General features: G+C 61.7%; 6 protein-coding genes across 6 annotated transcripts; 5 read left to right on the top strand and 1 right to left on the bottom strand.

The window, feature by feature from the left end:
• Nucleotides 1–442: 442 nt before the first annotated feature.
• LINJ_10_0610 (zinc binding dehydrogenase-like protein) lies at nt 443–1558 on the top strand (the record flags this gene model as incomplete). Its single annotated transcript, XM_001463672.1, has 1 exon — nt 443–1558. The coding sequence occupies one exon, from the start codon at nt 443–445 to the stop codon at nt 1556–1558; it is 1116 nt and encodes a 371-aa protein (XP_001463709.1).
• A 618-nt stretch (nt 1559–2176) lies between these two features.
• Nucleotides 2177–3472, top strand: LINJ_10_0600 (conserved hypothetical protein; the record flags this gene model as incomplete). The annotated part of the gene is made up of 1 exon (XM_001463671.1): nt 2177–3472. One exon carries the CDS (start codon nt 2177–2179, stop codon nt 3470–3472), a length of 1296 nt encoding a protein of 431 aa, XP_001463708.1.
• An 842-nt stretch (nt 3473–4314) lies between these two features.
• On the top strand, nt 4315–7584 carry LINJ_10_0590 (hypothetical protein, unknown function; the record flags this gene model as incomplete). Its single annotated transcript, XM_001463670.1, has 1 exon — nt 4315–7584. The coding sequence occupies one exon, from the start codon at nt 4315–4317 to the stop codon at nt 7582–7584; it is 3270 nt and encodes a 1089-aa protein (XP_001463707.1).
• A 1270-nt stretch (nt 7585–8854) lies between these two features.
• On the top strand, nt 8855–12322 carry LINJ_10_0580 (conserved hypothetical protein; the record flags this gene model as incomplete). The annotated part of the gene is made up of 1 exon (XM_001463669.1): nt 8855–12322. One exon carries the CDS (start codon nt 8855–8857, stop codon nt 12320–12322), a length of 3468 nt encoding a protein of 1155 aa, XP_001463706.1.
• An 821-nt stretch (nt 12323–13143) lies between these two features.
• On the top strand, nt 13144–15864 carry LINJ_10_0570 (conserved hypothetical protein; the record flags this gene model as incomplete). Its single annotated transcript, XM_001463668.1, has 1 exon — nt 13144–15864. One exon carries the CDS (start codon nt 13144–13146, stop codon nt 15862–15864), a length of 2721 nt encoding a protein of 906 aa, XP_001463705.1.
• Nucleotides 15865–19924: 4060 nt separating this feature from the next.
• Nucleotides 19925–21028, bottom strand: GPD (glycerol-3-phosphate dehydrogenase [NAD+],glycosomal; the record flags this gene model as incomplete). Its single annotated transcript, XM_001463667.1, has 1 exon — nt 19925–21028. The coding sequence occupies one exon, from the start codon at nt 21026–21028 to the stop codon at nt 19925–19927; it is 1104 nt and encodes a 367-aa protein (XP_001463704.1).
• Nucleotides 21029–21956: the final 928 nt, after the last annotated feature.

The raw sequence follows: 21956 nt of genomic DNA, 5'->3' as shown, positions 1-21956 counted from the left end.
ATATATATATTCTGGCGGTGGTGATGATGCTGAGAGAGGGAGGCCGACCGCCATCCCATGCAAGCGGTTCTGGGCGGACCCTACACTGAGAAGGCGATGAAAGGAGCACCCTTCACTCAAGCACTTGTAGGCCACCCATCCTACTCATTGCCGCCCTCGGTGTCTGTATGAGCACGCACACATCGACTCCTCTCTCTCTCCCTCTTGCCACTTGTAGTCCGAAGTGAGGTGGTCAAGCGAGAGAGCAAGCAAACCGTGTGCCTACAGCGCCTCTTTTGTGTGCGTGGCTTCTCAAGCTCTTGTCACCACGGCCGTCACCGCATCACATTCATGGCCGCTATCTGGTGAATGAAAACACACGCACACACAAGCGACAGTGCAGCTCACCACAACTCCTTCCTCCCCCCCCCAAAAAAAAAGCAAACGGCAATACCATCACAGGATGAGCGGGCAGGCGGGCAAACAAGTGGCACCGGTGAAGTGCAAGGGCTGGTCTGTGGAGAAGCCAGCCTTGCAGTGGTCGACAGACGCGGTGAGGCTGTCAGATGTGACGGTGCCGGCGCCAGGCCCTACACAGATCCGCGTAAGAGTGTACGCAGCCAGCATCAACCCAGTTGACTGGAAGCGAGTCATGTTCCCCGCCTCCGGCTCTGGCCCTGGCGTTGCAGGCAGCGCTCTCAAGGGGTTCAAAGGGATGCACCACAAGCCGCCGAACTACCCATACCCGTATGTGGTCGGCGTCGACGGCGCCGGTGAAGTGGAGAGTGTCGGCGGAAAGGTGACGGGGCTGAAGGCTGGGGATCGGGTCATGTTCCACTCGAGCCTGACGAACGCGCACGGCGGCTCCCTGTGCGAGTACGCCGTGATGGAGGAGTCCGTAGCGGTGCCCATCCCGGCTGATGGGGCGAGGCCGTTCTCGTATGAGGAAGCCGCGGCCATTCCGTGCGCCACATGGACAGCATACGTTGCCCTCTTCGACAAGCTGCGCATCGAGCCGGGCCGCAGCATCTTCGTCGATGGTGCATCTGGGGCAGTGGGCAGCTGCGCTGTGCAGCTGGCGCACCACATGGGGCTCTACGTATTTGCATCGTGCTCTCCGAGCAACGCAGACTATGTGCGCAGCATCGGCGCAGATCAGGTGCTGAACTACCACGACGGCATCGAGATGATCGATCAGATTCTGGACGCTACAGAGGGATATGGGGTGGATTACTACCTCGCCGTAACCAACACGCAGGATGCGGAGAGTTTCACTGACGCTCTTCGTTTTGGCGGCGCCGTCTGCCTGCTGTCTGGCGTTCTGATTCCCAACAGCAATGTGCTATTCCGTCGTCAGCTGTCGGTGCACTACGTCTTCCTGAACGGTTTACATGGCCATCCGCTGACGCGGCCACAGCTGCGATACATTGGCGACCAAGTGGCGAAGCTCTACCAGAGCGGTGCCTTTCGCCTGGACGTGGAGGTCCTGCCGTTTGCCGAAGCCGCCAAGGCGCTTGACCGCTCAGCGACTGGGAACGTGAACCACAAGAAGCTCATTGTGCAGGTGGCATCACCTTGATCATGGATGACGACGTTAGGGGGCTCATCTCGCCTCCTAGAGTGGCTGCGCCATTTCGAGCAGCGCCTTACTTGGTCCCTGGCACAAGCGCGCAGGGCCGCACGTGTTTTCTTGTTCTTCTCTTTGGTGTTCTCATGCTCATCATGCCTGCTGCACTCGCCGTGTGCGGTGCTGGTAGAGCAGTAGCGTCTCCACGCACCGCTTCAAACCACGAGAGAGAAATGCTGCACGCTGCGCAGCTCCATGATACTATGCAGTGTTCATGTGACACACACACACACACACACACACACACAAGAACCCGTGCCGGTTTCGTCGGGCATACGCGGGGGATGCAAGCGCGCTATCGTTGTGCCATGAGGTAGATGTAGACGTGGCACTCTGTGGCGCATCTCTCTCCCTCTCTTCTCGCTTTTTATTTTTCCCTCTTCTGCGCGTGTGTATTGTAAAGCGATCTTCCAGACTCCCCAATTCTTTGTTTGCTTCCTTTTCAACCGCTAATGCTCTGCTCTCGAGCTGCGTACGCGTGTGCATGCATGGGCTGACTGCAGAGAGCTAAAAAGGAGCTTGGGCAGGACGCAGCACGCGGATCCTGTGTTGCAGTACTTTTCCCCCACGATGCCTCGTAACCGCCTTGTGGTTGCCTGCAATGCTTCGACTGCTGGGCGCCCGGCACAGTCTCTCGCGCTGAGTGTGTCGTTGTCCACCACGCTTCGATCATCGACTGCGTTGGCACTCACCAAGTCACTAGTCAACATCACCACTCACCGAGGCAGTCGCCACTCGCTGTTGCACACCGCTGTGCGGCGCTACACAAACGTGCTCTACAGGCTTCCGCCAACGCAGACGATCCCGACGCACTCCCCGTCCGGCGAGGAGGTGGACACGGAGCTCTTTGTTCGTCAAGTCCAGAACTTTTTCGAGGTGCTGCGGCGATCACAGCTGATTGAGCGGTTCTATGAGATGAAGAGCTGCCCCTACTACGAGTGCCTCTTCACAAACGACCTCTTCTTCCAGCACCACGATCTGATCATCCCGATGCCGAAGCACGGGCGCGAGCACCGGTCAGCGGAGATTAGCGAAACCATCCGGTACATGCGCGGGTGGGGTGCCACTGGTGACGTGAACCACGTGCTGCAGGACGTGAAGGGTGGCCGTGCGAGCGGCGGCGACTTTATTTCAACCACTCACGGCATGCTGATGGGCTACGGCACGTCGCGTACGAACAAGTTGTCAATGATGACCTTGACCGGCGCGATTGCACCATCGGAGGCGGCAGCCGAGCAGGCGCGTGCCTTGTGTGTGGAGCCGATCGAGATGCTGCCAGATAGTCCTCCCTTAAGTGACGTGATTGCCTTCGCGGGACAGCGCACGTTTGTCATCAGCGACACGGAACACGGCCACAATGCGGCGCAGCAGGCGGTGAAACGTATTCAGAAAGTGCCGTGGCAGATCATCAAGCTTGAGCCTGGATGCAGTTTTTTCTCGCATCTGGGCGGTGTGAACTATGTGTACGACGTGCTGTGCGATCAAGACTTCCCCCTCTCGATGGAGCGGCTGGGCGAGTCGGGCATGAACCCGTTCCCTGTGGAGTGGTCGGAGCCCCGTAAGCTCGGTATTACGATGCGTAGCATCTGCATGACGGCACGTTTTACGCGCGGCACCATGAACGCCGGTGGCTACGCCAACAGCAGAGGTCACGCGGCGTCCAGCTTTAACTACAACAGTCGCGACATCTCCAAGAACTCGCGCCTGTTCGTCGGCGGAAGCCGCAAGCACGGCGATCAGATGGCACCCCTGGCGGCACAGCTAGAGGCGGACGAGATCCAGAAGCCGGTGCACCAACCCATCCCGCGGTACGCGGCACCCATGCACCGGCGAGGAACGGTGGTGCCCACCGAGCCGTCCGCGTAGGCGGTGTGGAAGGCGACGCGGTGGTGAGTGCTTTCTAGGTGTTGTCGCGTGTTGGGTGGTGTTTTTTTTCGACGTCTTCTCACAGCTACGGAGCACGTTGTACCTTATCGCGTTTCGAGGAGGAGGAAAAGGAATCTTCGCATCATCTCATGCAAAGAGAAGCCAAACGCCGTACATGATCGGGTAGCCGCTGCACTTACGGTCATGATGTGCGCAGGAGTGTGCCCACACTCACCTTTACTCTGAAGCAGGCGAGTGCGCTCAACGCCACGCCACGTCGACACCGCGCTTGCGTCTTTCTTATGGACCCTCTCCACGAAAGCATCTCCACTGGCTGCCGCCCGCCGCGCTACTCTGTCTTGCCACCCCCCTCATTCTCCTCGCCTTCTTTGCTCCGTCGCACGCCACCATCGTTCACAGACGAAAGTCATCTCTTTGCTTGTCTATTTTCCGCTATCGTGTGTGTCAGTTTCCCTCCTTTCATTTGTTTTCCCTGCTCGCTGCTGCAGCCGCTGCTTTCGTTTTCAGATCTCAGATCCCTTCCACTCCGATACGGCCGGGTGCCTGCTAACGTCCACTTCTCCCTTCTTTTCTATTCTTCCATTGTTTTCGAGGTTTGTACGTCTCTCTATACACACACACATATATATATATATATATATATTAATTTCGGAATCGAAGCACCGCTTCTTTCCCCGTTGTGCTGCCCGCTTGCTCACGCGGTACGGGAAACGGATTACGCCAGCGCACATCTACACGGTGTGTGTGTGTGTGTGTGTGTTTGTGCTTTATTTTTTAGATCTCCTCGAGCGGTGCTGCTTTCTCTCTCCTGTCAAATCGCCATGTTCCCTCCACCTCGCCTGTGGCTTGTGGTGCTGTGGATATTCGTCGCTGCTGGGCACTGCGCTTGCATGGCTGCCGAAGGAAAACTCCGGCCCCCGTATACGAAGCCAGTGATCCAAACACGTCATGACGATGCCGTCCACCCCGAGAGCGGTGCCTATGCATCGGTGCTGCCCGTGAGCCTCAACGCGACCGTGGCGGATCCGTTCCTGACGCCTGCCACCCTCATGGAGGGGGTGCGGAGCACCGGGAAAGCGATCACACCACAGCACATCTTCACGAATGCCGCGCTGCGGCTCGTCTTCGACGTGCCAAATCCTGGTCTGGACTTTGTGATCAATCTCACCTCTGCCCAGTACCCACTGCTTCAGGACCCGAACGGCACGCTGTGGCGGCCCGTGCTGCCCTCGAAGATCGAGGTGGTGAAGCAGAGCAGCAAGTACACCTACGATGTGGGGAACCTCAACCTGAGGAGCTACCAGTCCCAGTCCGAGTCTGTGGAGGTGGTGGCAGGTGCTCCGGCCGCCGACGCGGAGTGCTTCACCTTGAAAGCGTGCTGTGCAGTGAACTCAAGCTACTACCAGAAGTACGAGCTGGTGGACAGCCCTGTGCCTCCGTACGTGTGCACAGGTGTACCAATCCCGTACTTGCTGAGGCACTTCACTTTCGGTGTGGACAGCACGGTCAAGTTCCGAGAGGCTGCAGAGGGCGCTTCATGTGAAATGAAGGCAAATCGATGGACCGAAGAATCGGCGACGTGCACCGCAAACTCGAATGCTGTCCTGGCCGGTGTTACGGCAAGTCCTCCGCACAGATTGCCGTCTCGTGCTTTCTCACTGTGCCGCCAAGGAGACAACCTAACGAACTCAGAGTCCGGGTCGTCTCCCATTCCTGTCGTGATCACTGCATTTTGCTCAGAAAGTCGGTGCATCGGATACACGCCGGCCAACTACCGCAGCGACAGAAGCACCTGCCTCAACTACCCGCTGGGCTTCTACACCTCTGCAGATGAAAACAACACAAACCAGTTCAGCTCCTTCGAGGATAACGCCGCTGCATTGTGGCCTTATTATTTCAACGACTGCAAGTGGATCGACGACGTCACCATGTCCTCCCCCACCACGATCCAAGACATCAGCTTGCAGTGCGACGTGCCGGCATCGACGGGGTGGTCGCTCTCGTACGAGAACTTCAGCGCTCATCTCACAGATACCATCGCACCACTCTTTCCGATTGGCCGTCCGACGCGGGTCGCAGGGCAGTACGCCAGTCCGACGGACAAGGACACCATCCTGTTTGAGCTCGAGTACGTCTCCTTCTCCAGCTTCAAGGCGGGCAGGTGGACGTTCAGGATCTGCACGACGCGGCAGTGCGCCACGTCGACCGTTCCGGTGGCGGGTGACACAGGACACTACCCCAATGTGATGCGTGTCAACGTCTCCGCGTCCAAGCTAGGCCTCTCCGCATCGCCCCACGAGCCCGCCGTGGGCGTCGAGGTGTACTCCGCCACCACACCAACGACGAGTCCTTTCCGCACCCTCCTCGCCCCATCGGTCGTGTACGTGGACAAGGCAGCCACGCCCTTGTCACAGGATACGGTGAATATGACCCTCGCTCGCGACCCGCCAGAGCGTGTCCCCTCTCCGTACGACGCTTCCACATCGGGGAGGACAACTAGTCGAGTGCTGTGCGAGGGGGACTACCGCTTCTCGACCGTGACGAACAACTGCCAGCCGCTGACGGACGAGGACTGCGCTACAAAGTATCGCGGGCGTCGCTCGAAGTTCGACCCTGTCGCGAGGGCGTGCGCATACCCCGTCCCGCCGCTGAATGGCCCCCTCGTCTTCAAGCCGTTGGCTGAACCGAAGCCGCCGCACACGTACAGCCCCGAAGAGCTGCGTGCCATTCTCAAGACCGTGAAGCTGCCGCAGTTTCTCCGCACCATGGAGAAGTCGTATGAGGATTACGAGCGGCAGATGGCACGGTGGGAGGGCCGATCAGTGAGATTTCCACCCGGACGAGCCGCAGCCGCTGAGGACACTGACGTTGTTGCTGTTGCCGCCGCAGACGAGTCGGCTGTGACGTACATCAACGAGTCCCCAATGCCTGGGGCACGAGGCCTGAGCGTTACTTACATCGCGGCGACATGTGTCCTGTGGACGGTGGCACTGCTGCGAGACGTGCTTGAAAAGCTTTTTGGACTGGGCCCGTGGCATGATCAGCGCCGGTGCGCGTTTTTCGCGGGTGCAGTGAACTGCTGGCATTGGCTCAGCGGGGCATGCGCAGAGGGCCACAATGAGGCACGGCCACGGCAGCGGCGTGCCACGAGCAATACCACGGCCACGCCAACGACTGCCCAGCCCTCCGCTCCTCGAAGCGCGACACAGAGCGGGCAGAGCGGTCAACATGCCAATCCTGCGCTCCAGAAGCGGAAAGGAAAGGGCGCGACATTCACGGCAGACACGCCGTTGCAGTCTACAAGGAAGTCTCCTCATGGGGCGCCTCGCGAACCCGTCACCTCAGCTCCGTTCCAGCCGAGAGACCCAACAGCCACACCGCAGCGCGAGAAGCAGGACGGTGGGCAGAAGAGGCATCTCCCGCGCACGCACAACAGTCGCGATGCCGAGCGAGAACATCGACAGAGCGTATCGGCAGGTACAACGGGTCCGGCCTCTTCGTGGGGTGACGCACGCCACTACGTCTCCGCAGCGCACCCGCCGGCCTACGACGTCTTTGGCTTTTCGGAAGCGCCACACGCGCCGTTTGGCAGCGGGGCAGGGTTTGCTGCCCCGGGTGACATGCCCTTCTTGGGGGGGGGCGACTACACGGGCCAGAGAGTCTGGCTTTCTGATGAGGGCGTGGGCTTGGGGTACGTGCCAGCTGCCTTTGCCCGGCCACACTCCACATCGTCGCATCGATGCCACAGCTGCCCGTCTTCGCCCTATCCGACTTCCTCTCCCCCGTCGCCGGAGTGGCACCCCTTCGAGGATGTCTACCCCACAGTCCCGTCTCCCTGCTACGCCCCGTACGACGCCCCTCTGCCAGAGTTCAGTCTGAATCCGTCGTCGACGTCATACCCCGGCTTCGCCCGCGCCGCGCCGCCGTCGCCGTTTGCCGGGTTCGACGCGTTCCCTCCAGTTTCCTCGGTGCGGCAGTCCTCCCGTGTGGAGGTTCTTTCATCGGACACCGATGGAGCGCACGGCGACAACCGCGCGGCGGAAGCGCCGTCTCCAGCGGGTCGCACACGCCGCCCAAACAGCATGGTCTGACACCGTGCAACGGGGAAGAGAAGGGGGAAGGAAAGGTCAGCCCCAGAGGAGACGGGCGTGCGGCAACGCATGACCCTCTCGGCACGAGTCGCCAAGTGTTTGCCGCGCTTCGGCCGTTCTCTGGTCTTCATGTGCTCTCCGTGTCTTGGTACTCCCGTTTTCCAAATTAAAAAAAAAGAAGAAACATACTTGTCGTTCCTTGCTCAGATTTCAGCTCCTATTCTTTCCTTCGCTCATCGTAACAGCGCCTACGCGTGCGCGTCACTTCTCTCTGCCCCTCCCCTCGTCCTGTACGGCACTTCCCACACCCCCTTTTGTTTTCGTTTTCGACGAGCTCTGATGCGCCTCTGCATTGCCCGTTTCACCTCCTGCCCATCGCCGCTCCTCACCACTCCGCGGCTGCTTTCAGTGCGAACACTTTTCCGAGTCGCCTCAAGAACTTCGCGGCGGTGATGAGCCCTGCTGTCGCTTGTGTGTCAACGGGGCGCTTCGTGAGGCTGCCACAAAAGGTCGGCGACGGGATCGGGATGGAGCGCGTGCGCGGTGCTGACTGGCGTATCTTGTGGCTTCAGAGACCATCAACTAATCCCCCTCCCGAAAAACAAAACAAAACAAAAAAGACAGCGCGCGTGAGGCAGTACATCGACAGGCATACTTCCCACACGCGGTCAGGCTTGCGAGGTCAAGCCTATCTCTTGTTCAGCATCTAGCTTGCTTTGCTGCGGATGTCGGCGCAGGCATCACGAGGACGTGGATGACACATCCTCCAGCGTGCCTCTGCGTGCGGTGGCACATTCCTCGTCTCTGTACCCTTCCTGGCCCAATGTCTACTTGCGCCTTCTCATCTCCACGCTCTCTCCTTCACGGGCACCTCCTCCCTACGCTCCTCTCACCCGTGCGCAATCATGTGCCTACTGCTGCATCGCCGTAGTTTGGGAGCAACTCTACTCCTGCGAAGGGTCTGCGTGTTGTCCGTCTCGCCAATCGTGCACCTTTCCCGAGGTGACACAGAGCGCTGAAGCACGGCCTCGGCCGATGTTACTGCTGCTAGCCCTGGTTCTTGACGAACTCCAGTGTGCAACACACATACACTCAGGCTGCGCTCGCACACGCCACAACCAGCGTAGCTTTTCGTTTCGTCATAGTCTTGGAAGAGCACGTGCGGCGCCTCATGTCCAACCAAGCAGCTCACGCAACCGAGGGGCCAGCGGCGCTAGCACGATCCGGTCCAGCATCCGCCTCTCCGTACCCGCCACCACCCTTCTCTACAATGCAGCACACATCGGCAAGCCCCGCGACTACGCCCCAAGCGTCGCCGAGCCCTGCGCACTCCTCGGCCGCGATAGAGGAGCTTCTGCGTGAGAACACAGCTCTCAAGGCACGCCTCCAGCTGTCGGATGAGCAGCGCGTAACGCAGGAAGTCCTGCGGGAGCAGCTCCACCGCTTCTTCGAGTGTGTCGCGGCGCACGAGCAGGCTAGTCAGAGGGTGCTAACAGACCAGCGGCAGGATGACGGGGAGAAGAGCAACGCGCCAGATGACGGCGCCGGGGTAGCCCGCCCTTCTTTTATGAGCGCCGCCGTATCAGAAGTCCTGCGCCGCATGCAGGAGGAGAAGCAGCAGGCCGAGGCGGCCCTCGCGCAGCTGCAGAGCGACACGGTAGCTCCCCTGCATGCGCAGCTGGAGGCAATGGAGAAGGAGAAGCAGCAGCTCGTGGCGCGGGTAGCGGAGCTGGAGATGTCCATGTCGAGCACGCCCGCCCCGCCGCTGATGGCTGAGCTGAGGCAGCTGAGGGAAACGGAAGCACTGCTACGACAGCAGCTGCAGGAGTGCCAAGCGTCCACCGCCGCCACCGTCGGCACATTTCGGTCCACCGTAGAGAATGGTCTTCTCGCTGCTCGGCAGGTTCCGGAGCTAATCCACGCGATGGAGACCATCAAGGAGAATGTCCGCACCAACCAGACAATGCAGGCGGCCCAACGCGTGCTTCTTGAGGAGATGGAGCGCCGACATGCCATCGAGCGCGAAATCGAAGAGACGTACCGAAGGGAGGAGACGAAAGTGCTGAGAGAGCGCATCGCCAGCCTCAAGGATGAAGTGAGTGCTGCCGCGGAACGCGAGGCAGCTTTCGCGTCGGAGCGGGGGGCCATGGAAGCACAGCTGGCCGCCGCGCAGGACTCGATTCGCCAGCTCACGCAGCAGCACAGCGAGGAGCAGGTGGCCTTAGCTCAGAAGCGCCAGCGGGCCGAGCAGGACGCGAGCAGCAACCCGACGTCGATTCGTGGCGAGCTGACCAAGTTCTGGTACGAAGGCCGTGACCGCATCCGCGAGCTGGAACGGCAGTTGCAGACGATGCACACGGCAGAGGCCAACCTGCGCGTCTCGCAGGGCCGTGTCGCACAGCTCGAGCAGCGCAAGGCAGCCTTGCTCGGCAATCTTGCCGCTCTCGCCGCGGAGGTAGATCGCCGGCGCGAAGAGGAGAAGAAGCTGCGTGCTCAGTGTGCCGGCGTCGAGGCGGAGCGGGATCGGCTGCTGATGAGCGTCGCGAAGACCACCGGCTCACATATCTCGGAGACGGAGCTGCGAGACTGCTGCAGAACTATCCGGGAGGCTGCGACACGGGTGGCGGCTGCGAGCGCCACTGTCGTAGCCGATCCACAAGCCATCGAGGAGGCGCTGCGCCGTGCACAGAAGCTGAAGAGCGAGGTGGCACAGCTTCAGCGGCAGAAGGACCAGCTTCAGCGCTTCCTCGAGCTTCATGAGGATCGTGTGCGGGCACTGCTGGAGCAGGAGGCGCTCCTGCTAGTGCGAGACTCGAAGGGCGGGCCTGCGACGGCCACCTCTCCGCAGATGGGCAGCAACACAGCGATCAAGGGAGCACCGGAGTCGGCGAGTACGACTGCCTTTTCGCTGCCACAGTTTCTCGAGCACATCCGGCAAGGCGCCAACGATGTCTTTCTCCAGAACGAGGATGCCGCCGTGCGTGCCGTGAGGCCCGGTGGAAAGCGGGGCTCCAACAGACACGCCAACGCCAGCGGCGAAGTCAGCCATGACAGCTCCGTGACACCGCACCGCGACTCCTTCTTGTCGCTGCACCAGCAGTTTGTCCAGAGTCAAGAGAGGCTGCTCGCCTCGCACCGTGACCTGCTTGAGGCGCGTAATGAGAACCGACGTATACAGGCTGAGCTGGACAGCACACGCAGCGAGCACGCGGCAGCTGCGGCGACAGAGGAGAAGGCGCGCCGCTCCTTGGAGGCGGCCAACGCGGCGCTCACGCACCGCACGACGAGCCTCACAAACGAACTGCAGGAGCTACAGCGTCACTACACCTCCGCAGTGACGATGGTGCGCACTACGTTGGAGGGTCTGTCCAACGTGCTGCAGCTCTACCACCAGTCGGAGCTGCACGCGGAGAAGCTGCGCGAGATGGTGCAGCAGGAGCGGCGGGACATGAGTGACATGCTACGGCGCGAGGCGGCGTCTTGGAGCGTCGGCACGGGCACTGACGGTCACACGAACGCACAAGAGGCTCAGCACTCGGCTGCGGCCGAGAGAATCACGGCGGCGCTGCGGGACATGGGGGCGTACATCGCCGAGGCGGTGGCCGAGACCACCCGGCAGGCGACTCAGGACCAGACCAGCTACATTGGGAAGCTCGTCAAGGCTATTCAGCAGCAGGAGGAACGGGTGCAGGCAGCCAAGGCAGCCTTCGAGGCCTCGGCGCAGGCGCAGGCGCGCAGCCTGGCCGATCGTATCAGCGCCGCACAGCAGCAATGGGAGTCGGAGTGGAAGGCCAAGTATCAAGCCATGGAGGCGGAGCGGATGCAGAGCGTCATGCAGCAGCACGCGAGCGTTGTTCTGCAGCGCGCACTGGAGCAGGCTGTGACGACGCCAGCAGCAGCATCGTCTGCTGCGTCGCCGAACAGCACGGCGTCGGTGCCTCCGGAGGTGGAGGAGTCAGCGGTGCATATGGCCGACACCCTGCAGGTGATTCGAAACTTTTTGGCGCATGCCCGCCAGCGTCAAGCGCAGCAGCAGGAGCAGCTGCAGAAGCTGGAGCAGCTAAAGCTTCTTCAGCAGCAGCAGCTACAGCAACAACAGAAGCAGACCGTCTCGGCACCAATCTCACCTGCAACCGTGCAGACGGCGGCAGCCGCTACGTCGGTCGCCCCGGCCGGCGCACCGGCACCACCCGCCTCAACGGCTACCTCCCTTGCCACGGACGCTCAGCCACCTCAGTCGTTGACTCCTCCATCGATCATCGCAACCGCCAAGATATCCAACGCGGGTGCCGAGCTAAGGACGGTTTCTTCGTCCACGGTGAAGGAGAACGACGGGGCGGAGACAAGCACCTCTTCCCCTCAGCTGCTCAGCGCCCCTGCAGTTTCAGCGCCAGCGACCGACTCTGACGCGCTCGCTGCCGAGTATGCGACTCGCGAGGCGCCAGCGGAGAACGAAGAGGCTGAGGCATCCACACAAGAAGCGGAGATTTCCGGCGACTCAGGCCCCTCTGCGCCATGGGACGAAGAGCATCCAACCTCGCATCCTGCTACTCCAGATGCGCAGCTTGACGAGACGGATGTGCAGGCAGAGCCGCAAGAATCGATGGAGGATGCGACTGCAGGTGCCTCACAGCGGGGCGCCGAGGAGGAGAACGAAGAGGCGCTGCCCAGCCCGCCCTCCTCCGGCAGCGAGGAAGGCGATGAGCAGGAAGAGAAGAATTCGGAAGAGGATGCCTGATGCAGATGAGGTTGCTGCGGCGCTTTATGATGCTGCATGTCCCCTCCCTCTCTCTTTCCCTCTCTTTTTGCGTGTGTGCGCGCCGGTGCCGCAGCCGTGATGATGCTAATAAAGGAAACAACAGGAGGCCAGAAAACGAGTAGCGTTGCCGCCTGCGTGTCTGCATTGTGTGCTGCACCTGCGCTGCCCTCCCCCCGTCCCCTCCTCTCTCGCAGTTTCGGCCTTTGTTGGCCTTCCTTTGTGGGTGGGCCCGTATAGACCAGGGGGCGCGGCTAACGCACAGCCACTCGCGTGCGATAAAGATGTCGATGGATACGGCAGGTAAAAGGGTAAGTCGGGCCCGGGTGTTCAGTGGAGCGCAACCATTTTGCCGCCCTATATGCAGGCCGGCTGCTGCTGTGCCTCCTCGTTGCCTCGCTCTCTCGAACACGCACACACATGGCATACAGACAGTCGGTGCCGTTCTGCACGGTCTCGCTTGCTCTGCAGCTCATTCCTTTCCCCATGTCCTTGTTGCCCACATCGCGTGTTTCTAATTCGGCCTTCTCTCCGACCTTCTTTTCGGCGCTTGGGTGGCCCGGCGAAGGGTCCTCTCCCACTCTTCCTCGCTTAAAAGACTTCCCCACCTCCGCTGCAGAGGAGGGCGCTCACACACTCACATAACTCCTCTCCCTGTCTCTGGCGCTGCAGCCATTGAAGGACACGTGAGGGCGTGAGGTGCCGAGCGGCAACGGCGCCGTGTCTGGTGGGCCATATGCTATTCCTGCTGCTCTCCTGTCAGTGTTTGTCTTTGCCCAGAGGAATCGCAGCGCCATGAGCACATGCTCCGCATCATCCTTCAACGCTTAGCGGTGCAGCGCCGCATTGCCGAGCAGCTGGAGGCGGTGCCGCTGGACGAGGTGCTGCGCCGCATGCAGTCGAGCTCACTGACAAACCCCGCGCGCTCCCTCGAGGCCCACTTTGTATTGGCCACAGAAAGCCGTGATCATGAGCGGGCTGCGCCAACAGCAGCCTCACCGTGCGCAGAGACCCTGAGGGAGCCTTCCGACGACCTGCTGCGCGACGCTCTCAGCGAGCGGCTGCTCGCCGAGGTGCGCCGAGATCTCAGCTCGCCCACCATCACCCTCGACGATGGCGGCTTGATGCTGGCCAACTGCCTACGACATGGGCTTTCCCCTCTCGCCACCCAGCAGGTTTTTGCCCTCTGGCAACGGCGCATGCAACACGCCACGATTGGTGCGTCTTCCGCTGCAGCGCCCCGCACATCCATCTCGATGCTTGGCATGGGAAAGAGCAAAACCGCCTTCGCGCGCGCTGGTGGAGGCGCTGCCGGTGTGAGCGATCTGGCACAGTTTCAGTCTCTCGTTCGCGTGATGGAGGCGTGCCTTGATGCTCATGATAAGCAGCAGCGGGAATTCGGTCGCTCTCGGAAACGAACCTCCTCAGCAGCGGCAGCGGATGCGCGGAAACTACAATCGAAGAGCTCCATCGCCTTCACCCTTGATGACTTGGCGGCTCTGGTAGACACTGTGGAGCAGCACTGGAAGCTCTTTATCGATCACGGCACCTCGACGACAGGACTGCTCGTGCAGTTCACCGCGCTCGCTCTGGTGCTGACGGGGTGTGCTTCGTCGGCGGCAGCCGAGGCAGAGCCTGGGAGCAAATTCGTGAACAGCCTGCGGCGGCTGAGTCACTTGCAGACGGATCGTGCGCTGCTGCAGCAGCGCATCTTCAGCCTATGTGATCGAGCGATTGTGTCGCTGTGCTCTCAAGAAGAGGCTGCGGCAACAGGCGACGGGGGCATACCGTCTCGTCGAGAGAGTCCGTGGTGGTATCGACCGCAGGAGCTGGTGCGTCTCTCGCAGGCGATGCGGCTGATTGAGGTCTACGAAGCGGAGCAGCAACGGGGCAGCAGGTACAGCAGCGGCACCGGATCACCTGTCGAGCACTCCTTCCATGGCGAAGGGGACGGACCACGCAGGCCAGGAAGCAGCGCCGCACGAACTTCGAGGAGGGACGCTGGCAAGACGATGTCGAGTTCGTCAAACCCAGTACGGGGCACGCCGCCAAATCGTGCCCAGACTGCGCCTGCGTTGCCCAAGGCCCGCTGGCTGCTTCGGCTGCCCACCACGTGGTGGCCCGCTTCTTCTACATCCCTCCATGGGGCCCCTGCGGGCCATCGAAAGACAGAGGCAGCTGTCCGGGCAAGGTGGCGGCTCGGTGCCTATGTGACGCATCACGCACTGCAGTATACGTCTACAGTGACGCCGCCGCCGGTACCATCGTATGCAGTATCGCCCGCCCTGGCGTCGATCTCCCTTGCCGACGTCGAGGATATCTTCGCCGTGGTGTGCGCCACAGCGTCGTCTGTGGCCTCCACGGAGGCAGTGACCGCGTTCTCGTGGTGGGTGCGCGATGTCTTCTTCCAGCCGCACCGACATCGCAGTCTGCACGATGTGCAGGAAATGGCTGGGCTCCTTGGGATCGCAGAGGTCTGCGTCGCGTACCCGGATGGGACTCAGACGGTGCTCGCTGAAGTGCTCAAGTGTCTTCAGCGCTCTGCCCTCGTTTTGTGGTGCGTTGGTGACACGGCAGTGACTAGCGGACCCGACACGCCCGGGATGCTGTGGTCACGCGCGTGCGAGGTCGTCGGCGATGCACTGGCGCTCACGACCGTCCGCGCAGAGGCCCAACGCACGCTGCGAGCGCTGGCGCACACGGTAAGCCAGCACGCGTCCTCTTGTATCGTGACAAGGAAGTCGAGCAGCGAGCTGGCGCGTCGGCATCAGCGTTACGGCCTCTTGGTGCTCGCATGCTTGCAGCTGCAGTCACCAGGCGGTACCATCACACCGGCCCTGAAGCGGATGATTCTAGAGCTCGTTCTCTCTGCGCCGTTCCGCCGCGATGATGCTGATCACGGGGGGCCGGCTGCGGTGGCGCGTGCGCTGTTCCTTTTCACGCGACCGGAACCGGCTCTTCGTGAGCCTGCATCCACCCAAGGCGTGCCACGGTGGGAGCGAGTCATTCGGCACCTTTTGAATGAGCTGACACGGCTCGTCTCCCCGGCGGCTGCTGCGTTGGACGATGGAGCGACCGCCGCAGTCGAGGATGGCGGGGGCAGTGCGCAACTTCTGCAGCAGCTGACCTCAGCCGAGCGGCAAATGCTGCGCTCCGCGCTGCAAGAGGTGCGGCTGCAGACGCAGCACGAGATGAAGGAAAGGCCGCTGTGGGAACCCGTGGTAGCCCCCAGCGGCAGTGAAGCCTGTCCAGGTCAAGCAGCGCGTACGGCATCCTTGCAGCTGCCCTTGTCGCTGCCAGTGACTGCGCAGGTTGGCGTTGTCAGCTCCGCGGATGCCTCGACGCCGTCCTCCGATCGACAAGCGGGTGCTGTAGATGCAAAAAGCGGTCTGAGTCGGCTTCGCACCGAGTCCCACGAACGAACCCCTCGACATCGCATGCGCGCATCCGAGGAACATCTGCTGATTCAGTCGGAGATCGATACCCTGACGCGCTATCTCCGTCAGCGCCGCTCTCCCGGGTGAGCCACGGCGTCCTTTTCCACACCCCTTCTCTCGGGTGCGTTGCCCAAATGGGCGAAGAGAAAACTCGAGCTGATGTCGATGTATCCTCGTTTTGCTGTCATGCGAATGACCGCCTTCTCTCTGTCGCTGACGTTCCCTTTCCTTCCCCCGCTGGCCGAAGCCGCGGGTGCGAGTTTGTGTGTCGCGCACCGGAGTGTCCGGCTTTCCTCTTGCTGCTTCGACTTGCGTTCCCTCTTTCCGTTGCGTGTAGCTCCCTGCAGCAGTTCTCCATCGCAAACGACGCGCGCAACGCACTGGCTGTGGGTCAACACCCCTTCGCACATCACGACACGCACCCACATAGTCGCAGGACAGCCACGCTGCCCTGCTGTGCGCGTGTGCAGAGGGGGAGGGCCCTTGTAAACGGGCTTCATCCATTGCCGTCTCGCGACATAGCCTCTCTTCGGGGCGCGTCTCCGAGCGCTGGAATGCGACTCCTACCCGGCTCACGTACTCTGAGGGGTACTCGCTTCTTTATGTATCAACATGGCACATGATTCCCGTGCATTCGGACCGTGCGCCGTGATGCCTGATCTCTACACTCGACCTCGTCGCGACTGCATCCTCTGTTGCTCTGTACTCTCCTCCCTCCACTGCCACACAGCCTGCTCTCCGCCATCACGGGTGCTCCGATCTCTCCTCTCTCGCCCTTTTCCAGCACCACCACACAGGCACACATCCATGTGCTGCGCCCATATCACCGCCGCTCCGTGTGCGTGGGCACCTGAGCAGGCACGGCTGCGCCTACAACGACGTAACACGCGAAAGGGGTTTTCCTCCTCCCGCCTCCAGCCGTCCTCTTGAGACGCTATGACCGTTTCCCGCACTTCGCACCTGCCACACGCATTCCGCCGACCACCACCACCTCCCTCCTCCCCCTGCACCCCCGAAAATGCCCCGTTAAGGAGCGCCAGATTCTCCTGAGGGGCGTCGGCTGCTCGTGGTCCGATGCCCCTCTTCACCGGCTTCAACTTCAACACTGCATCCTTTCAGAAGTGCGTGCCAGAGAAGACCGGTGACGGCGGCATCTGCATCGGCCACCTGATCTTCCGAAAAGACATGGAGGTGCTTGCCAGCAAGCTGATCGACGAGATCCGCGAGGACCAGAGCTGGCTGCGCGAGAGTGGCTACTTCAGCGTTGGCGGACCGTGCATTGGCTTGCCTGATCAACGCTGCGCACCTGCTGAGAGGGGCGGGCTCAGCGAGAGCCTCGATATGTGCGAGCTCCACCAAGGTGCGATGGGCAGAACGCCACGGGTGCCGGGATGCTCGCCGTGGTGAACCAGCGCCCGATGAACCTGGACAACTACATGCGCATGCCCGACATGCCGTCCGCTGCAAAGAGCTGGCTCTGATGGAGCAGAAGTTTGGCGGTGGCAGCGGTGAGCGGTCTGCTCGTGTACAATGGCGGTGCCCTTGACGCGTATACGCCCGCGATGGTGGGCTACGACGTCTTCAAGGCGGACGCGCTGTTCTTCAGTGCCACTGCTTCCATGCCGCAGATCCACGCGTACCGGACGACACTGCTGCGCCGCGCCAAGGGGTGTGATGCAGTGAACATGGTAGGAGCTGTGCTTGCCTTGCTCGACCACAAGCGCAACCCCGGGAAGCGGCGACCGCTGGGCGAGAGTTGTATAGGCTGATCGACGTGCTGACAAATCGACGTCGTGGAGGCGTTTCGGATGAACGGCGAGACGGCGATGGACAAGGCGATGGCGCTTTTCTTTGCGCAGGGCGTGCGGACACTTGCCACGATGAACGGCGGCGGCGCTGGCTTCGCCCGCTCGGGCGTCCTGCTCTTTGCGGGGGGGCGGCTGGCGCGGGGTTGTGCGGCGCCGGCCGGCTTCTGGCGGGGGGGGGGGGCGGCCCGCGGCCGACCGGTGGGCCCCGCGCCCTCACCGCCCACCCCCACTACCCCCTGGCGCACCGCGCCGGCCAGCGTCGGCGTACACTGGCGCCCCCCCGGATCGCCCAATTTCGTGCGTGGTGGCGAAGCGAAAGGCAGAGGGGCCATGGTGAAGATGCCGGTGTGGCGTTTCGGGGGCCGTGGAGGGGAGGGGGTCGGCGAATACGCGGGCAGAGGAAGGAGGGAGGGGGGCATTCACGAGGGAGGTTGAAGGGGTGAGGTGACTCGTTTCGGCGTTCTACTCGATGCCAAGGGGTGACGCTAACAAGAGGAAGTGGTGGTGAGCCAAACGAGTGGGAGGTCCCCATCAGTCCTACGCCCCCCCCCCACACACACGCACACGCAGACCCAAAGAGTGAGTGCGGACTTTGGCCACTCAGAAAGCGAAGGCACAGCGGAGGAGCACTGGGCGGGGGAAGGGGGGGGTCTCACAGTGGGCGCCGAGGGAAACACTGGAAACGCTCAGGGTGGAACCGAGGCGAAGGGCACACCCACTCCGAGAGGATGCAGACAGACCACACACCATCGCACATCGACGTAACACGAGGAGGAGACGGTGTGGGTGTGGAGAAACAACGTTGCGAATGAAGCAGGCGAGAGAGCAGCACATGTGCACGCGCATCTCCGCGCGCCGCGTTGTCCACTCATCTCGTTGAATCACTTGTGCACGAGTGGTGCTGCTCTCGTGCGCACAGACCCCTCAGACGTGCCCCTCGGACGACATCTACAGCTTCTCTTCACCCTCTAAATTAGAGCACTTCAGACACGCGTGCACCTACACAGATGAGTTGGGGCCTGTAACCAGTACAACAATATTTCTTGATAATATTCCCACATGTCTGCGTGTGTGCGTCCATTCTCTGCGGTGCACAGCATGGGGTCAGACCGCCACGCTGAACCGGCCCCCTCCCGACCAGCCCTGCCACAGACCTCATCGCGTGGCGCGGGGTATCGGTAGACACACACGCGCTACAGCAGTGCGCCGACCCAGCTACCTGAGCACGGCCCCTGCCTCAGGCTCTACCCGACCTCCACGCGTCGCAGGCCCGCCTCCCCGCCAGCAGGCAGTGATGGCCGGATGGGATGCGTTCGAATTGCGCCGGCATTTCGCCTGTCAGAGGGACGGCGTAGAGGTGTGCTCGCTGTCGCAGGCCGCCGCGCCGCCACCATGTCCGGGACATGTGCGCCGACACAGCGGTAGCGGCGCATCGCTTCGACCTCCCCACGCCGTAGGCACGTGACCACGTCGCCAGCAGAGGCGGCTCGGCATTGGCAGGGGATGAAGGAGGAGAGGGGGAGGGGGCTGCTTGGCTTCCACCCCAAACAGAGTGGGGCCCACTGGACCCTGGGGGATACCGTGCATGGCGGCGCGTGTGCGCACCCCCCCCTCGTCATCAAGGGGTGCACGCACAATAGAGGAAAAAGGAAAGAAAGCAAGGGGAAGGGACATCACCACACCGATGGACAACACAACTCCGGCTTCTCTCTCTCGCTCTCTTCGCTCTCCGTGACTCACTCATTGGGCTAGCTCGCTGTGATTGACGTGCGCGTGCGCGAGTGCGTGTGTGTGTGGGGGGAGGGGGAGCCGTCAGCGGTGTGCGCCGCACAACTCGCGCTGGATGCTTCTCGAATCCCTCTGGTTGGCTCCAGTCTACCTTTGTTCCTCTACACGCGGTCACAAGACGGAGGATGTGCGCAGAAAAGAACACGCGTACAGCACCCGCAGCCACACGCGTGCTGTGCACATACACGCCTCAACAGACCGGCCAAGAAGCGCAGAGAGGATGGGGAGGGAGAGGGAGGGGGGTGGACAACGCACACGCAGAGTGGGAGGTGGCGAGGGGAAACGGACGGAAGAAAACGAACCCGGACAAAACAGCACACACGTGCAGGTTGTTCGTGAGCGGAACGCGCACGGAGAACAAAGGAGGGGACGAGGGAAGGGAGGGCCGCCCTGGGCACCGGTTACGGTGGAAATTCGAGATGCCGACGTGTACGAGGAGGAGAAACGCACGCGAAGAAAACGCACACGCGGAACACAGCTGACGTGCGATGTGCGCATGCGTGGGCCTGTTTGCCTGCTTGCCTGTACGTGTTTGTGTGCCCTCTTCCGCCTCACAGCTTGGAGGGGGTCGCAGCCGACTTTTTGAAGAGCGGCGGCAGACCCTCGTCCTGCAGGCCGCAAGACAAGAGGTCTGCGATGGCGGCGCGTGGGCTCTTCTTCTTGTACACGATCTCGTAGATTTGCTGGCACAGCGGCATCGTCACCTTCAGCTGCTGCGCCAAGCGCATCAGCGGCTCGGCCGTCGCCACGCCCTCCGCGACGGCCTTGCTCGTGCGTTGTATTTCCTCGATAGACAAACCCTTGCCGAGCTTCTTGCCCACCGTGAAGTTACGCGACAGCTCCGACGAGCACGTGAGCTGGAGGTCACCGAGGCCGGCGAGGCCGAAGACGGCGCTGCCATCGCCGCCCAGCGCGGCCGTCAGATCTCGAATCTCGAGCAGGCCGCGCGTGATGAGGGCGGCACGCGCGTTGAGACCCATGCCGAGGCCATTCGCCACGCCAGAGCCGATGGCCAGCACGTTCTTCACAGCGCTGGCCACCTCGCAGCCGACGGTGTCGGTGGTGGCCCAGCAGACGAAGGAGCGGTCGCTCGTTGTCATGATGCGCTGCAGGCGGCGAGCCACATTGATGTCGGCGGAGGCGACGCTGACGCACGTGAAGACGCCGGTGGCCACCTCGATGGCGAAGCTGGGGCCCGCGAGCACAGAGAGCAGGCTGCCCGGGAAGAACTCGCCAACAATCTGCGCCGGGAACTTCAGCGTCGAGCGCTCAATACCCTTCGTGCACACAAGCACCGGCACCTGATTCTTCTTCGCGTAGGCGATCAGGTTGCTGCCGCTTTTCTGGAAGAAGCCGCGCAGGAACTGGGTCGGGATGACGAAGAGGATAATCTCAGCACCCTTGTACGCCTCTTCCACATCCGAGGTGAAGGTGATGTTCGACGCAAGCTGTACTCCCTGGAGGTAGAGATCGTTCTCGCGCTTCTCATTCACGAGCCGCGCCTCCTCCTCCTTTATGTGCCACACGCACACCTCGCGGCACTTCTTGGAGAGCACCATCGCCAGCGCCGTGCCAAAGGCCCCGGAGCCGAAGACGACGGCCTTGTTCAGGTGCAGCAGCTCATTCGTGTCGATGTGTCTCTTCGCGGAGATCATTTTCCTTTTACGCTGAGTGGGCTGGGTTGGTTGGCAGTGAGGCAGTGCACGGCTTGTGCGTGTGTGTGTGTTAGGACTAATTGGGAGAGCGCGGCGTTGATCGCGCAGAGGCGTCTGGGAAGGAATCGGACTCTCCGCTTGGTCCGTCGTCGTCGTCGTCGTCCTGAGGAGGGGGTAGGGGAGGGAATGAGGAGAGAGAAGCTAAAGAATGGCACTCAAGGGCAGGGGCGTCAGACAAGGATGGAGAACCGCAAAAATCTGTGCGCGTGCATTGCCAAGAATGAAATGATGAAGGAAACAAGAGGGAGGAAGGGGAGGGCAAGAGACGTATGCGTGTATGTGTGTGTGTGTGTGTACGTGCCTGCTAAGGGCTCAGACGCAAAAAGTCCATACAAGTGACGAGGACGGCGTGGGCGACGAGTGCCGCGACGTCAACGCCGGTGCCCACGGAAGTGGTTGCACGCACGCGCCGGGTGGCGCGATGGGGGGGGGTGGGGAGAAGCGCCTTCGTCAAACTAGACGCGCGGCAAGGCGTATCGAACGGCGTGTGGCCAGGGACGCGTCACCCGCCCCCGGCGCCGCCCGTCTTTGGTTGATGGCGGATGACACTCCCCGGGGTGGGGGTGGGACGCGTTTGCTTGTTTCCTTCGCGTCTGTTGTTTTCGGTAACATCTTTGAGGCATGAGCGTGCGGCGTCGGTCAACACACGCGCGCGCACATCACCTTTACGTTGGTGCCGACAAGCGCACGCAGAGGGAAAGGAATACACACCAACACACACACACACACACACGCAGGTACAGGAAATCGAGACCCGTCCGTCAACTCAGGCGCACACCACCACCACAAGTAGGAGATACATGGAAGGAAAAGAAACTCTGGATGACGCATGTGCAATGAGGGCACATGGCATGCGGCATCAGGCGAA

This window comes from Leishmania infantum, chromosome 10 (assembly GCF_000002875.2).
Source record: "Leishmania infantum JPCM5 genome chromosome 10".
NCBI classification, from domain to species: Eukaryota; Euglenozoa; class Kinetoplastea; order Trypanosomatida; family Trypanosomatidae; genus Leishmania; species Leishmania infantum.
Note: the sequence above shows the minus strand (reverse complement) of the source record. Positions and strands in the feature narration are given on the sequence as shown.